The sequence below is a fragment of the Rhizoctonia solani genome, chromosome 8 (genome assembly GCF_016906535.1).
Source record: "Rhizoctonia solani chromosome 8, complete sequence".
NCBI classification, from domain to species: Eukaryota; Fungi; Basidiomycota; class Agaricomycetes; order Cantharellales; family Ceratobasidiaceae; genus Rhizoctonia; species Rhizoctonia solani.
The window spans coordinates 667,656-689,404 of record NC_057377.1 but is presented as its reverse complement, the minus strand read 5'-3'; the positions used below and the strand labels follow the sequence as shown (position 1 = coordinate 689,404).

The 21,749-nt window shown below is 45.5% G+C and overlaps 5 protein-coding genes across 5 annotated transcripts; 3 read left to right on the top strand and 2 right to left on the bottom strand.

The window, feature by feature from the left end:
• Nucleotides 1-3,015: 3,015 nt before the first annotated feature.
• RhiXN_09671 (Transposase family tnp2) lies at nucleotides 3,016-6,970 on the bottom strand (the record flags this gene model as incomplete). Its single annotated transcript, XM_043329487.1, has 9 exons — nucleotides 3,016-3,208; nucleotides 3,263-3,641; nucleotides 3,701-3,869; nucleotides 3,921-4,523; nucleotides 4,576-4,724; nucleotides 5,002-5,205; nucleotides 5,253-5,449; nucleotides 5,502-6,874; nucleotides 6,926-6,970. The coding sequence occupies 9 exons, from the start codon at nucleotides 6,968-6,970 to the stop codon at nucleotides 3,016-3,018; spliced, it is 3,312 nt and encodes a 1,103-aa protein (XP_043182321.1).
• A 530-nt stretch (nucleotides 6,971-7,500) lies between these two features.
• RhiXN_09670 (uncharacterized protein) lies at nucleotides 7,501-7,880 on the bottom strand (the record flags this gene model as incomplete). Its single annotated transcript, XM_043329486.1, has 2 exons — nucleotides 7,501-7,609; nucleotides 7,666-7,880. 2 exons carry the CDS (start codon nucleotides 7,878-7,880, stop codon nucleotides 7,501-7,503), a joined length of 324 nt encoding a protein of 107 aa, XP_043182320.1.
• A 1,233-nt stretch (nucleotides 7,881-9,113) lies between these two features.
• Nucleotides 9,114-9,944, top strand: RhiXN_09669 (uncharacterized protein; the record flags this gene model as incomplete). The annotated part of the gene is made up of 8 exons (XM_043329485.1): nucleotides 9,114-9,129; nucleotides 9,182-9,221; nucleotides 9,276-9,290; nucleotides 9,342-9,408; nucleotides 9,464-9,488; nucleotides 9,548-9,716; nucleotides 9,767-9,862; nucleotides 9,932-9,944. 8 exons carry the CDS (start codon nucleotides 9,114-9,116, stop codon nucleotides 9,942-9,944), a joined length of 441 nt encoding a protein of 146 aa, XP_043182319.1.
• A 3,622-nt stretch (nucleotides 9,945-13,566) lies between these two features.
• Nucleotides 13,567-16,617, top strand: RhiXN_09668 (uncharacterized protein; the record flags this gene model as incomplete). Its single annotated transcript, XM_043329484.1, has 13 exons — nucleotides 13,567-13,656; nucleotides 13,723-14,009; nucleotides 14,066-14,223; nucleotides 14,271-14,436; nucleotides 14,494-14,602; nucleotides 14,658-14,753; nucleotides 14,814-15,169; nucleotides 15,221-15,411; nucleotides 15,464-15,711; nucleotides 15,792-16,046; nucleotides 16,125-16,223; nucleotides 16,290-16,395; nucleotides 16,457-16,617. The coding sequence occupies 13 exons, from the start codon at nucleotides 13,567-13,569 to the stop codon at nucleotides 16,615-16,617; spliced, it is 2,322 nt and encodes a 773-aa protein (XP_043182318.1).
• Nucleotides 16,618-18,511: 1,894 nt separating this feature from the next.
• Nucleotides 18,512-20,915, top strand: RhiXN_09667 (cytochrome P450 family protein; the record flags this gene model as incomplete). Its single annotated transcript, XM_043329483.1, has 16 exons — nucleotides 18,512-18,720; nucleotides 18,782-18,789; nucleotides 18,848-18,912; nucleotides 18,965-19,041; nucleotides 19,105-19,126; nucleotides 19,185-19,299; nucleotides 19,355-19,625; nucleotides 19,683-19,794; nucleotides 19,850-20,077; nucleotides 20,129-20,151; nucleotides 20,204-20,281; nucleotides 20,343-20,408; nucleotides 20,460-20,524; nucleotides 20,580-20,659; nucleotides 20,721-20,801; nucleotides 20,856-20,915. 16 exons carry the CDS (start codon nucleotides 18,512-18,514, stop codon nucleotides 20,913-20,915), a joined length of 1,560 nt encoding a protein of 519 aa, XP_043182317.1.
• Between the last annotated feature and the right edge of the window lie 834 nt (nucleotides 20,916-21,749).

Sequence of the window (21,749 nt, the reverse complement as noted above, 5' to 3'; positions counted from 1 at the left end):
GCATCTTGGCATAATAAGCACCAAGATCATGTGATTGAAAAACATAAGATATTGAGATTGTAAAAAATACCATAAATATTAGAAAGAATAGGCAGTTCCAGTGGCATATGTTTAAGAGGGTGTAACAGGAGGCCAACCAACCATGGTAACACCCAGGTCAATTACCTCTTGTTTCATCTCTCTACTTGTACAAGGCCTTACAGCCAGAAACCACTAAGTTACATGCCTTAAGCACTGTTCTCACTGTACTTACATAGCTTGCTGCTGCCTTATAGTGCATGGTCATTGTAATTAGGTAGTTTGCTATTGTAGGTAGCACTCTCACCACCTTAAGCAGTTTCTTACTTAGTACATACAGCCATAAGTGTCTGCTGCCTCAATGCCCCTTACAGACATCTAGGACACTAAACTACTGAATCTAAGTCACTTAGGGCAGCTACTAACTAACTACTGGCAATTGTGGGGGGGCCTTAGGCCTGGAGGTGTGGTAGGTCTGGTTAAAGGGGTGAGTGTGTAAACTACTGACAACCAGCTACTTAGCTGGTTTCTGATAACCTGTCTAGAATGAGAGACAAGGTAAAATCAACTTGGGGTCTCCAAGCAATTTGTTACACCCTTGTCACATATACCATTGGACTTGCCTGAATTTTCTGATATTTTTAGTATTTTTTACAAACTCTGTATCTTATGTTTTGTGATCATGTGATCCCAGCACCTATTATGCCAAGATGCTGCGCCAAGATGCTGCACCAAGGGCGCTAAGGAGAAATCCACACTTCTGTGCAGCCCGCAGCAGGCTTCCTATCTTCTTCATGTACTTCCTTTCTCATGCGCACAGACCATGTAGATAGCACCCCTTTGCATATTTATACAGCAGGAAAATTGCTTGGAGACCCCAAGTCAATTTTACCTTGTCTCATATTCATTGAGGAGGATTAGTCAGCCAGCTAAGTAGCCAGCCCCCAGTAGTTCCCAGATGTTAACCCCCTTATCTCACTCATCACACCTCCCAGGCCTAAGGCCCCTTTGCCAGTAGATAGACGTAGATCACCTTACATGACAGTAGAATAGCCTGGATACAGTAGATTACATAAGCCCTGCTTGTAGTAGTATGGCCGTAAGCGCCTGCTCCCACTGGCGTGTACCCACCTTACAGTGGTGTACAACACAATTCTCCTGCTGTATATATAGACAAGAGTAAACTATTTACATGGTCCATGCTTTGTGAGAAAGGAAGTATCAATGTGAAAAGAGAAGTGTGCTGTGGACTGCACAGAAGCATGGATTTCTCCTAAGCACCCTTGGCATGGCATCTTGGCACAGCATCTTGGCATAATAAGCGCCAAGATCACATGATTGAAAAACAATAGGTATCTGCCCTGGACACAGTCACATGACCAGTACAAGTGGTTGCATGCTGGCCCAAGCCCAAATTTGGGGGGTAGCAGGTGTAATCATGGGTTGTCAGCAGAGGAATAATAGGGCTCTATGGCTTAGTGGTCAAGCTGGTTCAATTCCAGCTAGTTCTATTTTCCTCTGTTTATGACAGTATCAAGTCCATAAAAAATACTATAAATATCAGAAAAACTGTCCAAATCCAATGGTATATGTTAAGAGGGTGTAACACAGTTGCCTTAAGCAACTTTCTTGTTACAACCCTCTAACATATACCACTAGAACCACACGTTTTTTCTGATATTTTTACTATTTTTTCCAAACTGTTTATCTTATGTTTTTTGATCACGTGATCTTGGCGCTTATTATGCCAGGATGCTGCGCTGAGATGCCGTGCCAAGGGCGCTTAGGAGAAATCCACGCTTCTGCGCAGCCCGCAGCACGCTTCCTTTTTCATATCCTTCCTTCTTTTCTCACAAGCTTTGACCACCTGTAGATAGTTCTCTTGTGTATAAATACAAGAGGGAAATTGCTTGGAAACCCCAAGTCAATTTTACCTTGTCTCATATCCATTGAGGAGGATAGTCCAGCCAGCTAAGTAGCCAGCCCCCACTGTGTCTCAAATGTTAACCCCCACTTGACCTACCACACCTCCAGGCCTAAGGCCCCATTGCCAGTAGCATAGAAGTAGTAGACTGCCTTAAGCGGTAGTAGTGTAGCCTAGATAGTAGATAGGTCAGCAGTGTCTTGTACTAGATACGGCCTTAAGCGCCCGCCCCCACTAGTGTGTGTCCACCTTACAGTGGTACACAACATTTCTCATACTTGTACCCTGCAGCCACAAGCACCATCCCCTTGATGTCCTAACAGACATCTAGGACACTTGTTGCTGTAGTTAGATAGTTAGTTGTTGTAGGATAGCCCCTCACTGCCTTGAGTGGTTTCCCCATTGTAACCCACAGTCACAAGCACCAGCACCCTTGGCATCCCACCAGAAGTCTAGGACACATGCTGTGGACTGCACAGAAGCTTCTTGTTATCTAACTGTTCCTTGGCACAGCATCTTGGCAAGAGCTTGGCACAGTATATTGGCAAGTATAGTGCCAAGCTCTTGTAGTAAAGCGCCAAGCTCTTGTAGTAAAGCGCCAAGCTCTTGTAGTAAAGTGCCAAGGTCACATGACTTCAAAGTACATGTGAAGAGTTTGTAAAAAATACTAAAGATAATAGAAAATTTAGCCAAATCTGATAGTATGATTCTTGGGGCTGTAACATGGGCAGTCAAATCAGGTTATATAACAAGTCAAGGTGAGGGCAGGTGGGACTTTCAGAAACAGGGAGAAAATACTTCAGAGAAACTGCAAGCAACATTGAGCTTGTAGGACTTGGTAAGGGAAGGAAGCAACTAGGTGTGCAAGCACTGAGTCATGGTATTGACAAACAGAGACAAATACAATATATAAGCTGATCTGCCACTCCACACCTGGTTTCTATGTGCACTAGATTCTTTTGATTGCTCATCTATTATATTTTCATAAATGTACTCATAGTATTCTAGGACTTAGATTACATTCTACTGTAGCTATGAGCAGCACTAGGGTTCAACTATAATAATGTACACTCTCACACATCCTCATCCTCATTGTCTAATCTGTACCCTAATCCAATGCTATCTAGTTCAACTGATACCCAGTATCTGAGACCACTTGTTGGGACAATAAATAAAGCAAATGTCCCAGAGAGTTGAGCAACATCTATTGTTATAGTCTCTCCCAAAGCTCCAAAGACCCAGCTATTCACCCCAAGGTTCTCTGACCTGAGGACCAATTAGTATAGACCTCTAATAAGGGAGAGTACAACAAAGACACACCATGCTGCCCAAGGGAAGTCTGGTTCAACTTCTGGTGCTTGAAATAAGCGCACTAATACACATATACCGCGAAAACGGGTTCCAGGTATTTCAATAGCCAAGATGCGTTCAATCCGTACTGCCTGCCGATTATCAATATAGGCGTAACAATAACCTTTGCCACTTGTATGCTCGTGTGACCCATAGCGAATCCCATTGAATTCAACATAGCTGTGGTTCCTAACCATGCCGTGAGGGGCCAGATAGTGCACACCAATGACGTTTGGCCCAAAAATTCCTGCATTGGGCCATTTTGCGGTGCAGAACTCAAAAACTGTCTTGTAAAGGCCGGCTTTCTCCAAGTTAATGAGTCGCGACTGTGACGATAGTCTAATCGGTTCTGACATGCATCAAAACTAAAGTCAAAATGTGAACACAAATATTTAGTCAGGTACCAACTTTCAATTCCATGTTGTTGAGTGTACTCAGTTTGGCACTGTGCGATGAAGGCCATTAGAGTCCCCCTTTGTTGAGCGTGCTTGTTTCCTCCTCTGAGTGCCGTAAGGAGATCGTTTAATACACTTGTATCATCTGGCGTGCGATTGGGCAATGCTTGTAAGCTCTTGATCTGTGGTATTAAATTAGCGTATTATAACAGCTTTGAGATAAGAGAGTCTACCAGGTTTTGTAACGTCATATGTCTCCACCAACCACGCATAAGCGTTCCTTCAAGAACTCCGCCTCCTTTCCCATTATGATTTATACGGGATAATACGCCATTGGCATGTTCCATAGCCCATACATGGGTGTTGTAAACGGATCCAGTTTTGAGGAGAAACTCTTCAAGGTGCATCATGTAGTGAAAGTTTGGAGACAACGGTATATTATGAGTGATGTAGTCCTTACACATAGTTTCAAGGAGTCCAGTCGCAAACAAAATGTTTGCTGGGGTAATGTTGCGTTTGTCTAAGATGGATGTTGCCAAACAGAAGCGCAGAACCTGGCGGTAATGAAATTGAAGATTCCGCGAAGGAAAACATTCCTCTAAACGAGGGCACCGATTGGCTTGACCAATTGAGGCGTAGTACTTCTGGCGCTGCTGGTGTAATAGTTTGGCCCGGTATGCTTGGTGTTTGGCACCCGGTGAGTTCCGATTCCCTCGAGGCACCAATATGGGCTGAATTGTATCGCCATCCCTGAATGCAAGATACAATGGTATAAAAATGACCCGAGCGGTCAATTTCCATTGATTGGCTTTAGTTGAGGTGCGAGTTTGCCCAAGCTTTGGCTTTGATGAGCCAAAATTGTTAAACTCGGAAACAACTGTTACGCACCTTGGGGGGTAATTGCTGGAAATTCTTAGGCATCCACATGTGATCCAGACAGTCATTGAAGATGTCTTGCGGCTCCGGCCCGCCAAACTCTCGCCTGACAATCATTCCAGGGCCGACTAAAATTTGCTTAACAATCCAATTCATTCCGCCTAGATAAAGTAAATGCATTGTATCAAGAGGTGATGAGGTTGAGGTATGCCAGCCAGGAAGGCGGTGTAATGATGTAAATCTATTCCCTGTAACGTTAAATAGATCTCTTTGTGCTTGCTGTGTTGGCCGAGACTTCCATCTATATACATTGTTCAAGTCTTCCTGTGGATCTCGGGGCTCAAAATCTAGCACGGTAATTAACAAAAGTCAGTCTGTAATACTTTTTCAGATAAATATGGCCAATAAATTCTTAAAAGAATCATGGCGCAAAGATACCTTGACGCATATATCCCTCCAACACTGAGAGATTAGATAGATGTGATCGACAGTAGAGGCAAAAGTTTGCTTCTGATTTAACACCCGCACCTTCACCCATCTTTATGCGTGCAATAAGATCAGCAATATGTTGAGTGAGCTCGCCATATACAACTTCTTCTTCATATACAGGTGGATCTCCTCGTCTGACCAACATACGTACTCCTAATGTTGTTTAGTTTGATAGTCGAGAACTGGGAGGAGCTACTGACCTTGCTTGAGCCTCAATATATCATCGATTAACGGGTCTAACATTTGGTCAAGAGCATATTCATTAGGCTCATTAGGCCCGGGCATTACGATCGACAATGAAATGTTCTCGCGTAGGAATCGCATGTGCCGAGGTAAATTATTGATTACAAGGTAACATGCCCCAACCGAATAGCTTCCTTCTTTGGTCGCGTGAAACCTAATGCTGGATTTGAGCATAGACTTTCAGTGAAATTGAGTAAATCCTTTACCAGTCTGTGTTCAGTGAGAACGATATACCATACGGAAGACTAACAAATCGAATAGGTGGGTCAGGTCCGCTCTCGTCAATGACATTGCGAGTGTCGGGGTCTTGAACTTGCTGGAGCCCTGCCATGGTAGATCGCCAACCCCATCCTTCCGTGATATTCCCCAGCTCCTTATTGTGATTGAGGTTGCGCATCCAATCTTCGTTGGAAACTGGGGGTTTAATTCCATGATCATCGTCTCCAGACCGCCAAGTTTGCATCAACTCTGACATCCCAGGAAGGCTAAATATATGACGCAGCCATGGAATAGGCGATGCGTAAGGGTAAGTAAGCTTAGAAACCTTACGACAAACTCCGGAAGCAAGCCTATGATATACAAAAAGTACACCATCGCATTCGTCATTTAGACAGTGGTGATCATCTGTTTCTTTGATGTACTCGGGTGAATATCGTCGTTTGCATACAGGACACAATGTGAAAGTTGTTATGATCTCGCCGGTGTTAACACCCAGTCGACGCTCCACTGTTGTAATAGTCTGGGCCATACCATTAATATGGTCAATCGTAATATCAGGATGCGATGAAATGGTTCGCCGAGAAGCCTTTAGTTGATGTGTTAATGCCTGGTGAGTCGCTCTATATAGTGTCTTTTGGACAAATGCATCAATATATGCATTGCGAATCAAAGCCGGCTCTCTAAACGCGGCACAAAAATTGTTCGGCTCATCAATATCATCAAGACCGCATCCAGGCTCTTCAGGCTCTTCGGGATCCTCGGGCTCAATACTACCTGCAAAGTCGAATCGAGGTAGAACTCCAGTATCTTGCTCTTGAACATCCGGAAGTCCAAAGTCAGTATCATCGAGCGCGTTTTCGAACAGGTAATCCGGGTGATTGTTGTCAAGGTTGCCTGAATTGTCGATCAGTTCATTGAAGTCATACACACGTTCCAACTCCTCCGCTGCGGCCAAGAGACCAGGTTCGATCCCCTCTTCTGGGTCATTTAGCCTCTCTGGGTCACCTAGCGGGACTGGCGGTCGATAGTTGTCAAGGATGCGAGGCAATAGAGGAGGGTTTGGTGAAGCACAATCTCTTGCCTGACCAGCGCCACTGGGTGTAGGTGATTGTGGCTCGAGAGAGCCGCGAAACGATTGTTGATCAAGGCCCTGTTCATCGGGTATAATGCCAGAGCGCACCGGTTCTAAATATTGCGGTACAATGACTGTTTCATCCACGCCTAGGGGTTGTGCCGGCAGGTTTTTGATGGGGTGTGGGTAGCGAAGTCGGTGATCGTTGATAGTTGCTACCTTCTGTTTCACCTGTCCCTTGCACCTTGCGCAGTAGCATAGCTCCAAAGGGCGCTCTTTATGATGGGACTTTTGGAGAATTTACTAATTAGCATTTTTTGAATACTTAGTAGGACTTACGCGACGTTGCCGTTTCGCTAACGGCCCTCTATCTCCAGCATCCATTGTGGGCAAGATAGATACAACGGTTGAAATCAAGTGATGGAGAGATACAAGCACAAGCTAGTTTATCCCAGTTACACCGTAGTATAAGCTCATAAATAGGCATACGTGTCTACCTACCGCCGTCACGCTCAACAATGCGCGTACTGCATGTATTCCGCATTGATTGATGACATAACCAAGTATGTACAAGCTGAAACCGTACCAAGATACCAACTGTTTCTCAAACTGATATGCAGAGATATAAATGTTAACTAAATCATTCAAATTCAAAATGAGCCGAATGATGAGCGAATACATGTAAAACACGTGAAAAATAATATTTTCTGTAAATTATCTCCAAATAAGATATGTGATCTGCACCCACGAGTTCCTGTGACACGGATATTACTAAACTAAGACATTTATTTATTTATATCTCATGTATCACTCAGGTGAATATGAAGCTTGGCGCAACTATGTCGGTGGCTTATAACTCACTCTTTTATGAGATATCCGCATCTGCTAAGTCCTGAAGTATGTCAAGCAAGGTGTTATTTAAGATCTTTAACATCGATTCCGGGTAGAAAGGTGCTATGCTCAACCACTCTTATGGTCGGATCAGACCAGACCGGAAGCGCAGCAAGAACAAATTCTACGTCCCTGGTTTGCATCGTGAAAACATATACATATAAAGTATTTGACTAAAGTTGGCTTACTCAGTGACAGCTCTGAGCACCACCCTTCCATATTCCTTCCCGTCCACGTTTTCTGTGACTTCGGATAGCACATCGATTGGGATACCTGCTCGTGTGAGACCAAAGAGCTGCTGTAGGGCCTTTTGAATTGCATAGCGAAGGGTCAAGGTTTCTGTCGGAGGCGACACTTGGATGACGATATAATGATATGGAGAGTCGAAAGTTCTCGTCCGCATGCCTTGTCACCCGTTGGTGCGCCTTGTTCCGGTAATTTCGATAGTGGTGACAAGCAATTACCCGATAGATTCAACCAGTCCACGAAATTTAAGGTTCTCGGCGCCTGCCGTGATTACGTGCTCCGATCAACGTCATCTTCGGATTTCACAATTCAATGACTCGCAATGGAACTCTTCCTCTACGACCAACTGTTCTGTATATTAGTCGAGGCACTGATGGCGCGCGCGAAGGTTGTTCAAGGAGATCATCCAATAATAATGAAATGGTGTTTATTTCAAGACCTCTGGTGCATTGACTATTCCGTAGACAGCTCGAAGCGACCCATTGCAATATCATATGATATTTGATTCATGCGGTTGTATCCAGACCAAGCCCATACAGATCAGTCCCCGGTCGCCAGCTCAATCCCTATCCCACCCTCACTGTGCCTTTTAGCGCCTGATCTCTTTTCCGGCATAGCTCGTTTATCAACCTGCGGGCTATCAGTCATTTTGGCTTCTTCACTTGCTTCGCTCCGTCTCTCACACATTCCCACATTGGCTCCATCCACTCTGTAGCCGTGATCCAGCAGCACTCTGCTGTGTTCCACTGGCTCAATACTACTAAGGTGGCGGTTATGTCGGACCCCGATGCCATAACCGCATACATGAATATTCTCGGGGTCAAGTACTTGTCCAGTAAGTTTAAGCTTCGTCATTGCTTGTGCTCGTAGCGCTGATGCTTAGATATTACATCTCTCTCTCTCTCCGAACGGCGTGTATACCCTATCGAATAAGTGGTATCCTGTAGCCTTTTGTTATACGATATTGTTGGTACTTTTCCGACTGAACTCCAATATGTGTGGCGCTCGCGTTGGTCCTTCGGCCGCATTGCCTTTCATGCCAATAGAATATGGGCCCCAATAGTCTTAGCGTGAGAACAATCAGCAATTAGCCCGAGTTTTGAGTTGGATACTAATCGCACCTCGCTGACTAGGGTATATGTACCCAGTAAGCTTAAACTTTACCATGGTTATCTGTCACGGCTAATAGAGATCACTACAGGCCTGTTTATGTACAATTTATCAGATGTGGTACGTCGCAGCCATGCATATGTCATTTATGGTGCTAAGCTACCCTCCCCCCAGACGTACGCATTCCATGCCCGCGCAGTACTGCCCAGTTGAACTCAACCTATTTTTTCACAGGTGCATTGTTGTTTCATTATTTTATATTTATGGCTCGGTCGTCGCTATGTTAATTGTCTCCAGTCAGTATGGCAGGATGTTTGTCTAATCAGACCATGCTAACAACAATCATAGGTGTATTGATAGTTCGAATTTGGGTTATTTATGATAGAAAGTATGTTATTCAGTTTTAACATGATCGGCTCGTCGACTAACCCCTGTGCATCAGGCTATGGGTCCTCGTGTGAGTGGTATGATCGATGATCAAACGCTCAAATACTCATGATAATTCCAGTGTGGTTTGCACAGGGTGTCTAGCTGTTAGTGTTCCTTCATTAGTGTTCCTTCAGGTGCAGGCTCAGGTACGACGATTTCGCAGCATAGTACCTATTTGGATAGGCTAACATTGTGCGGTAGAGAAAAAACCTTGTTCCTAATCCTGGTAAGTGGTAATAATGACTGATTGGTGGCTGATGAAAACTCAACCAAAGTGCAACTCAGCACCTGACTTGATTAGCGGGTGCATATTCAAATCTAATCCACTTTCATTTTTACCTTACATTGCACCGTTCTTATACGAGACCATGCTTTTCGGCATGACGGTATACAAGACTTGGAGGCTGAGCCAGGGCCAAATGGCCACGCCAATTGTCACTCGTCTAATGCGAGAGTGAGTGTAACCTACTCGAAATTGGCTATTTTCTCATTTTACTTTTGTAGCGGTTCAAACTATTACTTTGTGATTATTGGAACGTTGATATTTGTTGGCTTGGGATCCCTTTTTCCAAGTTTAAGCCCGGCGGTCAATGGGTCGGGGTAAGTAATTGAACATCGGGTTGTAACAGCGACCTAACGCCTTCCGTTATTCGAAAAGCATATTTCTAGCTATGCTTTCTAGCATGTGTAGCCGTCTCATACTCTCTACTCGGTCCTTCTACAACGAAGCCAGAATTACCGACGATTTCCTCGAGATGGGAACAATCACGAAATCAAAATCAAACTCGGGGTCGTTTGGGTTGGGAGTAAGAGCGGAAGTATCCATCGCCTCTTCAAGCCAAGGGACGCATTGCACACAAGAGGTGTAGCGTTTAGATTATGGTTTTGGTTTGCGTTCTTCGTTATTTTCTCGGAGTAGTTCAGGTGTTTTCCTCAAAGGTTTACTATTTTGGCTCTTTTGTTAGAGAGCGTGTTTCTAGATCCACCCAAACACCCATCTAAATGTTATTACTATGATTTATAATTAACTTGATCGTGATTCACACCTGGTTACGCACTGACACGTAAAGTTCATGGGAGAGAGGATATCAGATGTGGTATAACCGAATTCAGTAAATGCGCGCAGTTAACTAACACACACCCTGACTGGCACCAACGTCTATTACTTTCAGAATGAAATGCAACAAATGGCTCAATAGATCCAATTAGGACAGCCCCAAAAGGTACCCCGAGCACCATCCAATGAACAGCGCTCTCAGCTGTTACATGGTCTCTCAATATTGAGACCCCTGTATTGACGATGTACCCTCATTCATACATGCTCGGGACATCACTTTTCTAGAACATTTTATTCTGTTCTAGACTGTGGCGTTGTATGGCGCTCGTGCATACTCAAAGCTTGTGCCTGGTATTCACGATCAGCCTTGTAAATCATGCATTTTCAAACGTGCCGGCGTAATTGTTCGAGGATCCACCCCCCGAGCAACCGCATAGAAATAAGGTTTGTGCACCTCAGGTACACACAGATATTAAACGGTGATGTGAATACGCCATCTACAATCAACGGCTTGTGTGCCCTGATCACTGCGGACTTGGCTCTGATTTGAAGAGTCCTATGAGTCATGATATTCTGTGGCACCTAACTACATTTACTACAGAGCTGGCGTGAGACATTTGGCATGGGCTTCGATGATCCAGGCTCACGCAAAACCTCTTCAACCCAGCTTTGCCTTGTGAGCTTCGAGATCGTACGATAAGTAGCCCGTTGACAACAATTTAGTAGCATTATTTGTGGGAATTTTTCATAAGTTGCTTACACCTTTCTTCTTACCTTGTGATCGGTACAATTGATTACCAGTTGCTGGGATACCAAGCCTCCGCGATCCTCCTAACGATCACGTGACTATTGGCGGATCGCCCGTTAGTCATTGTGATCGTCCATTCAGTCAATACGATCCGCTTGTTTTACACGCCCGAAGTCAAGATAGAATCTTATTAGGATTAGCATTTCGAAGCTATATGAATATATGCTAGTGATATATCTTAGGATGTCGGTCATCAGTGTTACTAGAAGCTTCCGTTGGCGTTTCTCTGTGATCAGGGAATCTTAGTACCTTGCCCACAGATGGTAGTTATAACCATGCTCCTGCTCTTTCCATTCGCTCGAGTACCTCTCCATTCTTGTTCTCTTCTTTTTAGTCCAACGATTAATGGAGACCAGCACTAGTCCGGAAGTTGATATTGTATATTTCTTCAACGATGCAGAGCGGACCAAGTTGATTGCACGCAAGTACCATACCCGCAACACACATTTTCTCCCCTTATTAAAGTTTTAAAAAACTCTTCCAGTTATCGCCAGTTGTATTCTAATTTACGAAACACTATTGACACTTCCCGACGAGATTCGATATGTGTGGAGCGCGCGCTGGTCGTTTGCGCGGATAGCCTTTCATGCTAATCGAATATGGGGGACCTTGTTACTCGGGTTCGTATATGTGATTTGGTCATAGTCGAGTTGGATTCTGAGATATTAGCTATAATCATAGGATTTATGTACCGAGTAAGTTGAATTTGAGTTTGGGGACTTTTTTTTTTCGTTGTTCTGATAGAGAGCAGCTTTGTTTATGCACGATCTCAATACTCAGGTATGTTCAGTATCGGGAGTTGGTAGAAAACTTTGTTGTAATAATTATCTACGTATAGACGTCCGTGAACTAGAATTATCCCTGCATGAGGGCTTACTGAACTTGTCTATAGGTGCATTGTAATAAACACATACTATATTTATGGGACCGTTGTAACCGCATTAATTGTGGCGAGTGAGTACTTTAACACGGAGATCTCCGGCTCTTACCTAACCATTACATGCAGCTATCCTCATAGTTCGAGTCTGGATTATATACGGAAGAAGGTAGGTTTCAGTTACAGACGCTGGTTGGGATCTACTTTCTAACCCAATTGCAACTGCATGTGAAGAACCTGGGTACTCATGTAAGTCTTATTTAGCACATCGTTTAAAACGGCCAATTGAATTAACCCAATCTAGTTCGTTGATACTTGGATCACTCGCCGTTAGTATTCCTTCGTTAGTTCTACTACAAATGAGAGAAAAGGTATGTCTATGTATTCGCGAACCAAGAGTCAGGAGAGGAAGCTCAGATCGAAACATCATTCGGACGATAGAGTAGCAAATTCATCGAAAATCCTGGTACGTGTACCCCCTTAGCCACCGGATCTCCCCGAACCCGAACTAACAGATTGTGGGTTATCTTCAGCCCCAGGGGTGATCACCGGGTGCACACTAAAAACGAGTCTTTATGGGGTTAGTGCATATATCGGACCACTGGTGTACGAAACAAGTTTGTTCTTGCTTACGCTGTATAAAGCGTGGAGAACTTGTCATACGCCTATCATACAGCGACTCATGCACGAGTAAGTCAAGTCAAATAGTCCCTTTTTTTCAAGTGTGTGAATAACCTTGTTGTTGGTGTGTAGTGGTTCGAAATACTATGCGATCGTTCTTTGTACTTTGGTGGTCATTGGCCTAGGGTCAACCAATGAACAAACCAAACGTGCCTTTTTATCTTCGGGGTGCGTAGGTGGGGGCAGTCATATGAATGTACAATCTGACGAGCAACTCCCAAAAAAAAAAACAGATTGTTGGCATCCGTCGTTTCGGCCATGTGTAGTCGACTCATTCTATCTGGGCTTTCGTATTACGACGATACAAAGGACTTGGTGAGCTTGGGAACAGGAGCTTCGACCTCAATTGTATTTAGCTCGAATATTGCGGGAAACGAGTGGCTCGAACGTCGATCGATGGTATAGATCAGAGTGGGGAGGGGGGATTTAGATGTCGATTTAATGTTGGACACGTGCCGAGAATTCTGTTCGGCATGGTGACCCTTCCATGGGCTGTATATGTTTTTCTATTTAAAAAAACTCAATAACGGACAATTCCTATCACTGTGTAATCTATTATTATTCTCAATGTTGCCTATGAATCGTGCAGGCTGTCTGACTGATCCTCTTGGCGTCTTCTCGTGCCGCATTCTTTGGGCAAAACTTGGAAGCAGCTCGGCGTCCGATCGATAGCCCGGATTACCCTAATTAGTTTATCAGGGGTGTATTCGACGTACGAATTAGTACTTGATTGGCTAAGCTGGCTCTGTTGGTTGGATTACCATACCAACTTCAGGGACGGGCGCTTGGAGTTGGTCAGAGAAGTCCGACCATGCCACTGCCCCCCAGTCAAGGCCAGCCCTATCTCTCGACCACAGTGTGTGCGCAATCAGCCAATTGCAATGGCCCATAGGTCGCGGAGAAGTACACCCAGCAGCTCCTCTTCTTCACTCGATGAGCCAGTCAAGAGCTCGACTGCTTCCCATGCTCAGGTCAGATTTTTTGTATTTGATGATTAATCTCAGAGTTCAGGAACACAAATAGGGCATTGTCTTTAGACTCGCGAATATGACCTAAGTCACACAGCGATATCCCAACACGACAAGAGTCCATATGGATCGCAGCACGAAGATCCGCCATGGAATCCGTACACCGATCCTTATGCCCCAAACGACTCTCGCGATGCCCCAGATTCGATTCCCCTCGTTGCCTTTTCCTCGTCACGATCAAACCAGCATCAAAATTCCTCAAATGTCCATGTTATTCCAATGGCACGTCCCGCAGGCTGGCTCGGTAAATTCGAGCCTATTCCAGTTGTTCGACTATTGGTGCATATGATCTTATGGTGAGTCCATCTCGTTGTCCTTGTTGGCCAAAACACACCTCACTCAGAGCCAAAAGCTTTCTTTCGTTTCCTGTCATTTTTCTCGTTGCGCGCGCAGCGTCGGGCATGTCCCTTTTCTGGACTCGGTTGATTGTTGGTGGGCTGTGCGGCGGAGTGGGGCTTACGTTGGGCATATCCCTATTGGATCTCTCACGCGCCTGTATTGAAGCCGCCCGTGAGTTGCTGTTTTGATGCATATGGCTCTTTATTGACTATTTATAGTATGGGCTACGATTATTCACGAGTCCATGAAGGGCGAAGTGGGGCACGAGCTCGACTATCACACCCATAATCCTCTCAGCCCTTGGTCCGCCATCCTTTTACTTTACAGGAAATACGTCAAGCAATTATCCTCGCGCAATAGGAAGGCTATAAGAAGGCATGACGAGTACGTCCCGGTTGCCCTAATTGCTCGCTAGATGCTTATGTTGACACTTCTTGCTAGCCGAACACCCTGGTGGCTATGCATCGTTCTCTTTTTGGTCACTGCGACGGTCGCTGCGAGTCTGGTGTTTGCCCTCGGTCGTGTGGTCGATATAAATACCATCCAACAAGTGAGTGAACGAAAATGTCATAAATAGCAGTCTCAAACTCACGGATCCATCATAGACCCAAACGAAAGAGTACTATGAAGCCGCTGTCGCTGGTGATATCACAGCCGAGGAAATTGCTCGGGCCACCACCATATTGAATGATACGCTTTCGGTGAGCAGTTAGCCAGATTCACATGATCATCCATCTAGACTTATGCTCTCCGCTTGATAGCAAGTGAGATACACATGGACGATCACCCCCCTTTCGTCTGCACAGCACGTTCCGACAGACCGCTACTTTTATCTCAACCGAACCGAAAAAGATGCGAATGTGATCAAAACAACGATAGAAACTATCCACTTTGCCGAGACATTTACTTCGCAACTGGATCCAGACCACCCCTTTGGGTTTGGGACCTTCCAGAACCAGAGTCAAACTGCCGGACTTACTTTGTCCGACGCTGGAAAGTCGGCTGGGCTGGATGCAGGCAAAGGGCCTACAACCAAGGCGGTCGGGCAGATTGCCAGATGGCCTAGGTGGGGGTCGAGGATAGGGTGCCAGGTTATCGAAGATTTAGGACGATACTTGTGAGTGACTTGCGACTTGCTTGCCCAACTATTCTGAACCAATTCCCCCAGAACACCCCATTCGAGGCCGGCCAACATGACATATCTCTTCGTCCCCTGGAAGGCGGTGGATAGGATATTCGAGTACATGGGCCTTGATTCACCCCCCGCAGCCAAGTTTCGTCCGGTAAATTTCACCGGTTTTATGGAGGGAGAGGACAGACCCAATGTTACAGCCCAGGAAAGCGAAGTTGCATTGATGTGTGCGTGAACACTGGTTTCCACTCGCCTAGCCCAACTGATCCTGATATTCAGCAAAATGGTGGGACAATGGCGTAACGCATTCGTTTTCTTGGTTCCCTGTTAATCAAGGGGAAGACGGCAACGGATGGGTCAGCATCGAGATAGTGATGGTGCGATTGAACGAGTCCTACACTGCGCCAAACAGCAGCTTCCAAGTCTATGGCGAGCTCGGTAACCGAGAAAACCGAACTCGCATCGGGTTTGATGCTGCGATTTGCGTAGAGGAAGTCCGGGGCTACGTCGTCGACGCGTACAACAGTGTAAGTGTGATCACAACTCACCCCTCCCCTCTCCTTGTTTGATGATTCGTATTGACTCGGAGATTTGCCTATCTGGGTAGAGCGCCGGTTCCCCCGTCTCGCTCGCGCTCAAGTACCATGGGACCCAGCTGAACACGTCTATGCCCACCATAGGACAAGATGCGTCCAAACATGAAGTGCCCAGGCGCATCGAGGAGCCGTTGTCGCAACCCGGAGTGGAGCCCGGAATCTCGTCTGCGAACAAGTTTGCCGTGTACAATGCCTCGCATTACAACGCACGCAACATCATGCTCAAGGATAACGGACGGGACTGGTGGTTCGCTCCCAATCCGACGGTGAGTCTTGTCCGATACTTTGGGCTTTTCTTCTTGAATCTACATCGCCAACTGAGTCTTGTTCGAATCTTCGGGCAGGTGGTGGCTTTTGGTGGAGGAAATTCGCCAACCGAGTACACACAGCTAAATGCGGAAAACATCGCCCGGGTCATGGCGAATTCGGATTCCCAGCATCTGGTTCGTAACAGTTCTGTAGCGAATCGTGCGTAATTTGGTCCGGCTAACGGTGTTTTGGGGATTTAGCTTCCGTACCTTGTTGGGTCTCAATTAGTACTTGCGCACGTATACCGAGATAAAACGGTTGCATATACGTTCATCTATACTACCTGGCTCGCGATCATATTAGCCGGTAAGCACCCCATGAAAACCTGATTCAAAAAAGGGATGTTTCTAAATCACTCCTAATTCAGTCGTGTTGGTGAACGGAATAGTCGTCTCGGTCTTTGTTCCACGCTTGCCTCTGGGTCTATCTCGTAGAGACATTGGGGTCAATTCCTGGTTGGCTGCGATCGAAGGCAAGTTGACAACTTGCCACTGCCATCACCATACTTTCCAAACCACCTTTTGCTGACGGTCTGAATCCAGACCACCCTTCTGTCCAGGCTGGCAATTTGAGTCCTGTACCGGGTAAGAAATCCGGGAGCGGCAATAGGCGTATATCTCGTTTGGAACCACCAGGTATCTAATTCATCGATTGGAACTACTGAGTTGTATATCTCAGATGGCTCTGTCGTTTGTATTATTCGACCAACCTTTAATAATTTGTGTATGTTCTTTCTTTCTTTTTTCGGACATGATATTTGGCCTCTCCGATCCTTGCATGTGCCTTTTTGTCTTTTTTAATTTAACAATGGACAATGTATACATGTATCGAACTCTCTTTGCTTCTTGGGTTTAGCGCCACGAGTCGGGTATAGGGATCGACGTAAGGTCTGTTTTGGAGACACAAGCTAGACGATCCAATATCAGTGTCTGTCCATACGCAGAGTTGCTAATGACCGCAAGTCACGGTATTATTGAAAATGTTAGTTTATGGTCCAGACATGAAGTTGTTTTGAAGCCTGTATTTCTATGTGTGTTTCGAGCTCCGGCTGATAGGTACATTCGGCAACCAATCTTGTCCACGTTTTGCGGAACCTGATATTGACAATATTGGCTCACAGAGTCTATACATGGGATCATTTTCTTTTCTCGTCTTTGTATATGCATGCACCAAAGTCGCCCAGGAGTGGCCAAGTGGACCGGAAATATGAATAGTATGTAGTATGTTTGCTAACTTACTACTAACCACCACACGTCGGTCTGAAAGAGGGATCGTCAAAATTTGAGCCGAACATGGTGACGCGTATATGCCGGGTCAGGGTTTGTCACGCTATGACCATCCGGCGCTTGGGGCTGATTATCACAGCTTTACACAATAGCTGATGTAGGCAGTCAATACTGCAACCGTAAGTTTGTTCATCGTATTTTTGTATTCGAACTCAATTTAGCAAACATTTCAATTGGGAAGCAGGTGGGTTCTTGAGACCAGCCTCACCCAGCCGATCAAAATATCCCCGAGGCCGAGGCCGGTACGCCCAGTCAGAGTATGATTCAGACGATGAGTACTAGTAAGGTTAAACTCGGGGATTCTCGTCATAAGGTATCGTACTATTAAACTGCGGCTTTCAGCCCGGCGCAGCAATCAGCACAGCACGTATCAAAGATATACGTGATGGTAGAGTCACTCTTCTTTCACGTCAGATCGTAACCCGACCGAACGTCGTGAGGTCAGTGGACTACCTGAATAACTGCATTTTTTCAAGTCTGATGTTTGGTTCTTTTGTATTGTGATATGGGGCGTCATTATACATCGGTTTATGACGTTCGCAAGGTCTATTTGGTACCCCGCTCGTACCATTTAACTATATTTAAGGTTCCCAATCCCGAGGGTCTATTTCAATAGAATTAGATCGAGTCAACTAACGGCTCCTTCGGCTCCTTCGGCTCCTTCGGCTTCGATTGTGAGCAAAGGGCAACTCGGTGCAGAATTCATGTTCAGTTGTGCATACACTCTGCATAAATTGCTGCTAATGTAGTGCGCACAAAGCGGGACAGATTATATAAGAAGACAAGTACGTCGTGCATCAGAGACAGTGGTGCGTAAGGGACGTGCACCAGTATGATACCAAGGTCTCAACCTGTCTGGAGCCCCGCTCTGAGTGTTATCGTGGCTCCGCTTCCCTAAAGGGTCATGATCGCCAGTCTGCACCTTTGGTTGGTTTGCCTCGGGCTAAGTCACCTGCCTGGCCACGGGTTATTGAGCGAGCGCTGATGGTGGGGCCGGGTTGCTTTGAGGCTGTTCGCAAGAACCTGTTCATCCACCTAATCCGATTGGGCGTAGTTTGTTCTCGCCGAGATATCAGAGTATTTAATGTCAAGAGGGCCCATTCACATGCCCCAATCATACCAGTACCTCCTCAACCATGAATCTGACCACCAACGACTCCTCTAACTGGAACCTGGGAATGTTCCCAGTAGACATTACCTCTGGTATTGTGAACAACCAGTTTGCGCTTGGCTCTGCAGCAGCGGTGGCATCTGGCTTAGTCTGGTATTTGCTTCGGTCCGACGACTCACAGGTGAAACGCATTCGACCCTTGCCGTTTTTCGGCCAATGGTCTTTCTTCACGAGGTGGGTGTAAGACTGTCTATTCATGTATACTTTATATCTGACTAGACCATGTGGCTGTTAGACGATATGGTAAGACTCGAATCAAAAATCACCTGCAACTCAGAGTAAATAACGATTCCCAACATAGATTTCATAGTCGATGGATTCAAGAAATTCCCCCAGGAGAGATTATTTGGATTCGGTATACTTGGCGTAAGTTTCGTTGTGATTTTCGGATAGCGACTGCTAATACCAACCTGTTCAGCATAATGTTGTAGCCGTGAGGGGAGAAGAGGCTCGCAAGGCTTTCTTTAGTAGTAGTAGCTTCAGCTTTACTGAAGGGTAAATGTCTAAAGTGCTGCCTGCAAAGCCCTACGCTAAACATCTCCCTTTTACACTCGTTAGGTATCAGTTATTGTTTGGTGGAGTGAGTAAATCAAGTAGTCGTGTCCAATACACCTAATAGAATTACTTTGCCAATATAGGGCCCTTCCACAAAGGACATCTCTAAAGACGCAGCAAAGAGGAATGATCAAGAGGAGCTTTCCTTCTTCCTGCGTCATCTAGTTCCTCTACTGAAGAATGATCGCCTCGCCAAACGTATGTGCTAGCTGCCTTATTCTACTTTTGATCGAACTGATGATGGCTAACCTAGTCACTCCTGAACTAATGTCCGACATTGAGCGTAACATGAAGTCGTGGGGTGACGTCGGAAAGTTCGATCCATTCGAAGTGATGTACTCGACAGTGTTCCAGTTGACTATCCGCGCTGCCGGTGCGCGTGAGATCGCTGAATCGGTTGAAAAATGCAAGCAACTGGAGGAGCTCTACTGGAAGGTTGAAAAGGGAAACACAGCAGCTTCACTCCTGCTTCCTTGGCTTCCGTCGGCGGCCCGAAAACAGAAAGTTGATTCAACAACAGAAATGTGGGCATTATATTATTAGTATATCATCGGAGGGGCTGAAAGCTTGACTTGGGAAAGATACACCATCTTCGACCAGATTATCAAGGATCGTCAACGCGAAGGTCGTCGTGAGGAAGATGCCCTTCAGACATTCATTGACCAAGGGGACTCTACGGTAGACATCATTGGAGTACGTTCGCATAGTTGTGTTTTGAAGGTATCACTAATGCGTGGTTTCAACTCAGTTTGTCATGGGGGTACTTTTCGCTGGCATTGTCAATACCGGTCTCATGAGCGCCTGGATATACATTCACCTCGATCAGGTCCCTGAATGGAAGGAAAAGGCTGTCGAAGAGATCCGTGCCCTACTTCACAAGTATGCGCCGCTTGAAGAGTACCCTGACCTATCGACAGCTGAGCGATTCTCGAAGATTCCGCCACAAGCCTGGGAAGATGAGATGCCAGTCTTAGAGGTAGGCTAGTCAAGATCCTTTGAACTTCTTTATGCTAAGGCTGCTGTGTAGACATGTATCCGTGAAACAATTCGGTGAGCTACTTGGTATTTCTCTGCCTAAGTTAGCGCTAAACACTTTATGCAGATTGATTGTTTCCGGAGCGGCCCTTCGTCGAGTTACGTCTGGAGATACTGAAATCGACGGCAAAAAGATTCCAAATGGGTAGGTCCAGCCTCAAATAGTACAACCCACAATTGACTCAGACCGTGGCCTTGCCTCTTAGAACGTTCCTGGTTTACTCTGTTGGAGAAACTCACACCGACCCAAACATCTATCCAAATCCAAGCCAGTGAGTCGAAAAGCGAATGTAAATATATAATTAGCTTATGTTTTACTACAGATATGATCCAGGTCGTTATGCCGAGGGTCAAGACAAGGCCCAGACATATGGCTTCCTTGGATGGGGTAGGTTATAATTAGCGTATTTTCCATCCTGATCCATTTGACTGAGTCATCCTAGGTGTTGGGCGCCATCCTTGCGCCGGCCGTCGCTTTGCTCAGTACGAGATCAAGTCCATGGTATCCATGTTCTTGGCTTCGGTAGGTACAGCTTGAACAGCATATAGTCGCAGCCAATCAATTTCGTGTTTTGTTTTATCAGTACACCTACGAGGTAGTTGACTCTGCCGGCAAGAAGCCAGACCCATCAGTAACTGTTCCAGACAGGAACAACCTGTACCAGGTGAGCGGACCGTTTCGCGAGTATGACAGGGCATGCTGACCGGTTTCGCGACAGGCGCGTCCGAAAGAACAAACGTTCTATGTGAAGTACACTAAGAGACAACAGCAGCTCTAAGATTGTTTACCCGGTACTCTTCTTATAGAGCTGTAGTTTTCTCTATATAACACATATTTGAACTCTCTATACATTTGTATCGAAATTCATGTTTTGAGTGTGATGGCAAGATGGCCCTGCATGCGTTGAGAGAAAACTCACTAAGCTCCAAATACCATTCAACCACATTAATTTCTATACACATTTTGTAAATAGTATTTAAACTCTTGATAGGGTTCTCCTGGGGGCCAATTTTGAGTCATGGGCCAACACATGAACTATATTGATACAAAGAGTATACAACCAGGTGATATGCTTATATCATGATACGGGAGACCACCAATAGTCCCTCAACCAAAGCATGCTTCTGAGCCCGGTAAGCACATACTATACTGCTCCTATTGTTTGAATAACTTGCGCTCCAATAACTTTGTATTATATCATTTCATACAGAGTACTAATAGTTAGAATACACAGTAGAGACGTCTGTTGTAGCTGCTGATCACCAGTGGGGTCTGAAAATCCAGCGCAAGATGTGGATGAACATTTCACACCAAGATGCAAGTTTCACTTGTAGGTGGGTAACTAAGTATTCACATGTATACATGCGACAGGCCATAAAAAAGAGGAGATAATCCTGCAAACGATATATCAATGGAAGGAGAGGTGTATTGGATAATGTGCTCGTGTGCAGATGAAACGAATATGTGGTGTGGAATCAATCAGCGTTTAGACTCACTAACTACCATGCAATCAGATAACTGTGCCTTGGGCCTGCACGCGAAGGTAAGGACGAGAAGAATATGCATACATAAAACAGGGGAGAAACGGGCATACGACCGGACCGGCAGGCGC